Source organism: Ranitomeya variabilis, chromosome 5 (assembly GCF_051348905.1).
Source record: "Ranitomeya variabilis isolate aRanVar5 chromosome 5, aRanVar5.hap1, whole genome shotgun sequence".
NCBI classification, from domain to species: Eukaryota; Metazoa; Chordata; class Amphibia; order Anura; family Dendrobatidae; genus Ranitomeya; species Ranitomeya variabilis.
Window position 1 is genome coordinate 426543924 of NC_135236.1, and position 7615 is coordinate 426551538.

General features: G+C 39.8%; 1 protein-coding gene across 1 annotated transcript in view; it reads left to right on the top strand.

Annotated features, from left to right (window-relative positions):
* LGR5 (leucine rich repeat containing G protein-coupled receptor 5) overlaps nucleotides 1–6943 on the top strand; it is a 299962-nt gene extending 293019 nt beyond the window's left edge. The window contains exon 18 of the mRNA XM_077265282.1: nucleotides 2607–6943. Coding sequence (XP_077121397.1) covers nucleotides 2607–3685 — 1079 coding nt within the window. The 3' untranslated portion in view covers nucleotides 3686–6943. The remainder of the gene's footprint in view (nucleotides 1–2606) is intronic.
* Nucleotides 6944–7615: the final 672 nt, after the last annotated feature.

The window sequence follows — 7615 nt, forward strand, 5'->3', positions numbered from 1 at the left end:
ATATGGAATGTATGTTAAGCTTACTGATACAGTTTCAGAATCATAATTATTCAACCCCATTGGCAAATTAAATGTATTAGCAACATTTTTTAAGAAGTGTTCTGTTGTTTGAAATAATCCAATAAAAGAAGCGCAATTCAATACCCTAATATGACTAACACAACAGAGGCTTGCTCCAAATTCAACACAAAATGTCAATTTTAATGACTACTGCAGTGTCAGAATTATTCAACACTTTCATGTTAAGTTTGTTTAGTACTCGATGGAGCATCCTTTAGCTGTTATGACCTGCTGCAAATGTAATACATTGAAAGGTACCAGCTTTTGGCAGCGTTCCTGAGGATTGCTATTCCATTTATCATGGGCAATGGCCTCCAGTTCATTAATATTCTTGAGATGTCAAGAGAATGGTACAGGAAGTTAAGAGGACAGATCATTGTCCTACACCCAAGGAAACAGATAGAAAAACACAGCATAGTCATTAAATGTCTCTATCGAACAGTTTGAAGAATAGTTCTCAAGTTAAAAGTTAAGGAAACACTAACTACTCTACTTGGATGTGGCAGAAAGCAGAAGCTATCACCAACTGCAGCCAGGATACTGAGAAGAAAGGTGGTAAAAAACCCTTGAGTGACTGCAAAAGACATGCAGCAAGATTTGCTGGCAACAGGCACTGAGGTTTCAGTTTGCACAGCAGGGCACATACTATACGCTGAATTATCTATGCCAGAACTCCAAGACATACATTGTCTCCAATATGTTCAAAACCATATAAATAATCCATAGAGGTTTTGTGTTAGGCTCACCTTGTGAAGAAGACACACAAAGCTCCAGGTCCGGGTGGGTATACAGAGCCTGGGCATGGCAGGATGGCACGTGGAGAGCGTGGACATGGTACACTCAATAATCTTGGAGGCAGCAGGACAAATTAAGTGAAGTCAGCAGGGATAGAAGTGGGTTAAGCATGGTGTGCCCAAGAAGTGGGGTACACAAAACTGGAGTCTTGAATCGCAATCTTAAGACACAGGTGTGTCATAATGAGCCTTAAAAGGCCTAGGGAGAAAATGTCACTGAGCCAGGACCGGCAACCTGCAAAACCCAACGTGGAGCACAACAAAGAGGCAACAGATAGATGTGAAGGGAGCAGAACCTGGGATACCCTGGCCAGGTGTATAACATTTGGGGATTTTGTTTTGTGGAGTGATGAAACATTAACTGTAACCCATGGATAAGCAATATATGTGGATGAGGTTGAATGAAACAAAATATTGAAAAGAACACTCTGCATACAGTGAAGCATGGCAGTGGCGCGGTAATGATCTCTGGCTGCTTTGCTTCTTTTGGTGCTGAAAACCTGCAGCGCATGGAGGGCAAGATGAATTCAGTCAAAAATCAGAAATCCTAGGAAAATACATCATGCCTTCTGTGAGGAAGCTGAAGCTTGGACGTCATTGTACTTTGCTACAGGTCAATGATTCCAAACATTCCTCAAAGAGTGGCCGTCACATTAGTCTCATTTGAATCCTGTAGAAAATCTTTGGTGTGATGTAAGGAATGCTGTTGCAGCACACAAACCCAAAAATATTAATGAACTGGAGACCATGTTCCATGAGGAATCAGCAAAGATTCATCAGGAACACTGGCAGAACCTGGTGTCTGTCTATGCAACACATTTGCAGCAAGCCATAACCGCCAAAGGAGCTCTAGTAAATAGTAAAGACACTTGTCATGAAGGAGTGTGTCAAGGCAGAAACTCAGCTTGCAGCGTATCCTTGTGTCAGGCCATCATTTTGAATTTCCTTTCGCAGCACTACTCTGCACTGTTTTAGGCAGCTCCTCCACCACTCTTTGTCCGAACTTTGGTTCCTAGTTAGTTTGCCTGCTAGTGTCCTATTTATGTGTTTGTTTGTATTCTACCATTATCGACCCGGTTTGTGTACCCCGCATTTCAGACCTCTCCATTCCTGACCTCGGCTTTGTACTCTGATCCTGTGCTGCCTGCCCCGACCTCAGACCATCTGACTACACCTCTGATTCACTCTTCTGTACCTTGTACCCACGCCTCTAATCCTCTGGTCAGCTGCTGCAGTGCGGGGACTGCCCTGGTGTGGTACCTGGTCTCGACTGTCAACCCAGCCTATCCTCACCATCTCATGGCCTAGTGAAGACCTGGTAGACACTTAGTCACTCCTGGCCCGTGGCGCAGTGGGTTCACACCAACTAGTGTTACAGAGTGAATAATTCTGAGTATGGAGTATTAATTAAAAGTGACATTTTGTTTTGAATTTGGAGAAACTACTTGTTATATTAGTTGTGTTGATCAATTTAAATTGTTCTTGTTTGATTATTTTATTACAATCTGTAGAAAGTTTCTAAATGTTGCTAGTAAACCTAAATTGCTAAATAACTTTCATTGTACCTAGAAGATTAAATAGGCAGAGTCATTATTGCATTTAGACACATATATCAGTGACGTATATTTATTATTTTACACCAAAAGGAAAAAATCTACATCTACATACGGTATGTAGATGCACATTTAAAGTTGATTAAAACATTGTTATTTGTGTAAACATTAATAGCAGTTAATTTTGTCATTGCTACAGGACCATTCAAACCCTGTGACCACCTGTTTGGAAGTTGGCTGATCCGGATTGGTGTGTGGCTAATAGTTCTTCTAGCCTTCATTTGCAATGCTTTGGTTATTGCCACAGTCTTCAAACATCTTTCATATATTCCATCCATAAAGCTTCTAATTGGTCTCATAGCCATTATGAACACTTTGATGGGCCTTTCCAGTGGGATCCTGGCTACAGTTGATGTTTTAACCTTTGGAAAATTTGCTCAGTATGGGGCTTGGTGGGAAAATGGAGTTGGTTGTCAGATAACTGGTTTCATGACTGTGTTTGCAGCAGAAACCTCCATCTTCCTCCTAACTGTGGCTGCACTTGAGCGAGGACTTTCTGCAAAATGTTCTAATAAGTTTGAATCAAAATCCTCATTTATAAGTGTGAAGGTGTCTATTTGCTTTTGTTTTATTCTGTCTTTGGTAATCGCAGTGTCACCATTATTAAGCGGCAATACGTATGGGACCTCACCATTGTGTTTCCCACTGCTTTTTGGTGATCCCTCCTCTATGGGTTTCATGGTTGCTTTAGTCCTTTTGAATTCACTGTGCTTCCTTATAATGACAGTTGCCTATACCAAACTTTACTGCACATTAGAAAAAGGGGAATTGGAAAATGTGTGGGACTGCTCAATGGTAAAGCATATAGCCTTGCTCCTCTTCACTAACTGCATTCTCTACTGCCCTGTGGCCTTTTTGTCCTTCTCCTCACTGTTAAATCTTACATTCATTAGTCCTGAAGTGATTAAGTCAATTCTCCTGCTTATTATCCCATTGCCTGCTTGTTTAAATCCTCTATTGTACATTCTCTTCAATCCACATTTCAAAGAAGATATTAGTGGACTGAAAAGCACAGACATGTTGTGGAACAGATCTCGACAAACTAGCCTGTCCTCTATTAATTCAGAAGATGCTGAAAAACAATCCTGTGATTCTACACAAGCCTTGGTGACCTTTGCTGGCTCCAGCATTTCATATGAGTATCCATCCAGCCCTTCATCATACCAAATGACTGAAAACTGTACATTATCAGCTGGAACATATGTGTCTTGTCACTGACAACATGGCTACACTGACGGTACTGGTTCCTGGTTTCCTTAAGGCACAAGCCTTTCCTTATTCACTATTATTGAGAGAATAGTATCAGTTTGTCTTTGCTGCATCCATATGAAACCAATCAGCTTTGCTATTTCTCTTGGATATTGTCTAAAAGATAAGCCTCAGGATTTATCATTAATCTTTTACAGGGTTATCTTGCCTTTCCATCACATCATTTCCTCTAATTAAACCAAAAACTGAATGTGCAGGACTTTGTCAATATACTCCTAGCTGCCAAGACCTCAGCATTCATAATGCATAAAATATGCTCCAGAGCCGCCTCTCACTTCATATGTATTACATGCAGAGCTTACAATCTAATACAAAGCACCAATATAGCAGAAGCTGGATCCAAAACTCAATATGTTGGAACACACACAGGATATGTTTCCAGCAAAGCTGCTCTAATGTCTAGGAAAGTTTTTATTATTTTGCTTTTACTCATCAAATATTGCAGTCTTTATTAAGAAAGTCTAGAGAAACTTTTCAGCGAGAGGACACAAACCATGGTGTTCAAACATTTCCCTTAAGATCATGAATTATTCATTTTGTCATCTAGATTATAGGCAGGAACTTTATGTGCCCATATAGGTAATATGACAGAAGGAGCACATGGACAATAGTTTGTGTTCAGTCCATCCTGAATGTTTCCTGTTTCTATGAGAATAATGCTCTTGTCGCCTAGTCCCCAATTAAGACAATGGCCTACATGGATTAATTGGAGTTATGAAACAAAGATATGTTGTTTTTTTTTTTAATCAAGCGCAGCACCACTTTTGCTTATGGATTGTGTGTGTTATGGATTGTGTGTGTATAGGGGCCCCTATACATGTTAGAATGTTGGCGATATCGGCACATGCATTAGTCTAATATGGATTGGGGACATAAGGAATACAAAGGTTTTATTTTATACTCAAAGGTGGAGTTATCTTTTAAATGTCACCTATCCTGAATAATCACACAGATTACTATATGTAGTGTGATTTAAATTTCATTGTTTGACGTTTTTTTTAATTCTAAACACATAAATGATATGTTTTCCTTGCAGCTGGGAGACATATTGCCGTAGTTCCATCATGGCTCTACATTTTAACATAAGGAAAGATGCCGTGAGTTGTGTTAACATCTAGTGACACTTTTTGAATGTCTTGCTCGTTGTTATGAAGTCCGATTTTACCATAGCCATTACAAGAAAGTGGGCATTCAGCCCTAACTTTCTAATCAAGAGAACACAGAAGTTCAGATTTTACCCTTGCTTCCACTTCTCAATGAGAGAGTGGAAAATTTCACATGTTCACATATTTCATAATAACATGTTACATTTATCAGTAATGTGTGTGTATATAACTGTTTGCTGTCCTGTTAAAGGGAATATAGAAAGGAAACAGCATTCATCTTCATTCAGACAGGCATATTTTACCATATGTGCCAATATATATTTCACATCTAACACTCTATCTGCCAATTGATCTACTGAACTATTTCTCCCTGTGTTTCTGCTGAACCATGGGGATTAATATAGCAAAGAACCAGCTAAAGTCTGGGAATAACATCTGGAATACTGATTGTTAAACATCCATACGATATGTGTATGAATGAGGCTTATAGTAATTTTACACATAGAACTCCTTATCACTTACAGGAAGGTGTTACATGTTACATCTTCCTATTCAGTCAAATATAACATATTTAAAGGAGAATCTGTAAGCATGATTTCACCCCTCCCCCCAAACTATTCATATGTGTTCCAGCTCTTTTCCCCGCCCAGTGCCACTTCCTCCTGATTGACTGACGACTACTGTGTCTGAAGTCACAGCATAGAAGTTGTCAGTCAAGCAGGAGGAAGTGGCGCTGGATGGGGAATAGAGCTGGAGTGATAAGGGCTTCAGATCTACAGTCTCATTTACATATCGATGCAAATGCTAATTTCTCAATAACGGAGGAAAGGACGAGCCATGTAAAGGTATTACTGGACTTGCCTTTGAAAGAGCTACTTGCACAAATAGTTTGGAAGGGTGAAATGCTGCAGCACATTTCCTTTAGCTGTATATGAAACAATCTGCACTGTCTGTTGCTGCAAATGGTGGATGCTTCTATGTCTTGTTTTCAATTAGGAGCTGCAAGAATTAACTTAAGTGGTTAAAGCTCAGCATGACGGCTTTCATTAGCAGCACCCTCTCAATCTGCAGGTCTCTTAAGGGTACCTTCACACTCAGCAACTTTACAACGAGAACAACAACGATCCGTGACGTTGCAGCGTCCTGGATAGCGATATCGTTGTGTTTGACACGCAGCAGCGATCTGGAACCCGCTGTGATATCGCTGGTTGGAGCTAGAAGTCCAGAACTTTATTTGGTCGTCAGGTCGGCGTGTATCGTCATGTTTGACAGCAAAAGCAACGACGCCAGCAATGTTTTACATGGAGCTAACAACCTGTGAGAACGATAAGTGAGTCACCGTAACGTCACAGGATCGCTCCTGCATCGTTCTGGAGCTGCTGTTTGACGTCTCTACAGCGACCTAAACAGCGACGCTGCAGCGATCGGCTCGTCTATATCGCTGCAGCGTCGCTGAGTGTGACGGTACCTTAATGAACACAAAAGTGGATAATCCCTTTAAACAATTTACATTCATGTTAAATATTTTATTAAACAGGGAAGCAGCTATATACCAGCACAAAACCAGCAATCAAAGTACAATGTTTTAGTGAAATTGGGCGGATGGTCTATTAACTCGTTCCACAAAACTTGGAAACTTCTAGAAACTTTGAATACGATCATAGGTTACAGATGTTACAATACAAATCTTTATAGCCAGCATTTTGATATTACTATATATGTAAGAATGTAATATTTGAAAAAAAACTAGATCAGCAATATAATCTGGAGGGGGCCTGACATCCAGCCCATACTCCATTCTAAATTCCAGTTAATCTGTTATTCAGAGAAAAGAGGGAGACACAAAAGCGCAAATAGGGTCTTATCAAACGTTACACAGAGTTGCCCACCAAGAGAACTACTCACCTGGTGAGATTGAAGGAAGGACATATATTAATGGCGGCTGCTGCAGATCCACAGGTCAGTGCAAGACGTGATTGAAACATACACTTAGGTAGGAAAATAGGATCATCACCGTAATGCCGCAAGAAGAATTTCAAAAATTGTAGAGGTTTCAACGTGGTTTATTCTACACGTTTCACGGTTCAGGTGACCCCTTCATCAGGACTACCACAAATACTGTACAAGAGTCATAGGTATACAGGATTCCAAATGGTGACGTGCACTTAAATCCTGTATGCCTATGACTCTTGTCCAATATTTGTGGTAGTCCTGATGAAGGGGTCACCTGAACCCTGAAACGCGTAGAATAAACCACTTTGGAACCTCTACAATTTTTGGAATTCTTCTTGCGGCAGCGCGGGGATGATCCTTTTTTCCTACCTAAGTGTAAGTTAATCTGTTATGGGAATCTTACAATGCTGTATATAATGGTACTGGACCTGGAAGAGCTTCAAGCAGTTACAAAGACAAGGATGCTAGGCAAAGGTGACAATGGTTACTTCATATATGATAGGCCTAAAGTCACATGTAGGAAATGGGAAAAACTTACATGGACAGAACATTGTATAAAATACATATAAATGATTAACCTAAAGGTTCTCCTATAAATAGACACAAGGTTTTATTTTTATAAGCATGTTTGGAATATTGTGATTAGAAATGTGTAACTTGGAAATGAGAAATACTTAATTTTTATGAGATTTGTAAATATAGACCTGTATTTATTACATTGGCAAAGATATAATAACATCAAATGGTATAAGTGGAAACAGCTTCAACATGTTTATTCTGCTCATTGGTTTTATTGAGGTTGTTATCTGTATATACTGTA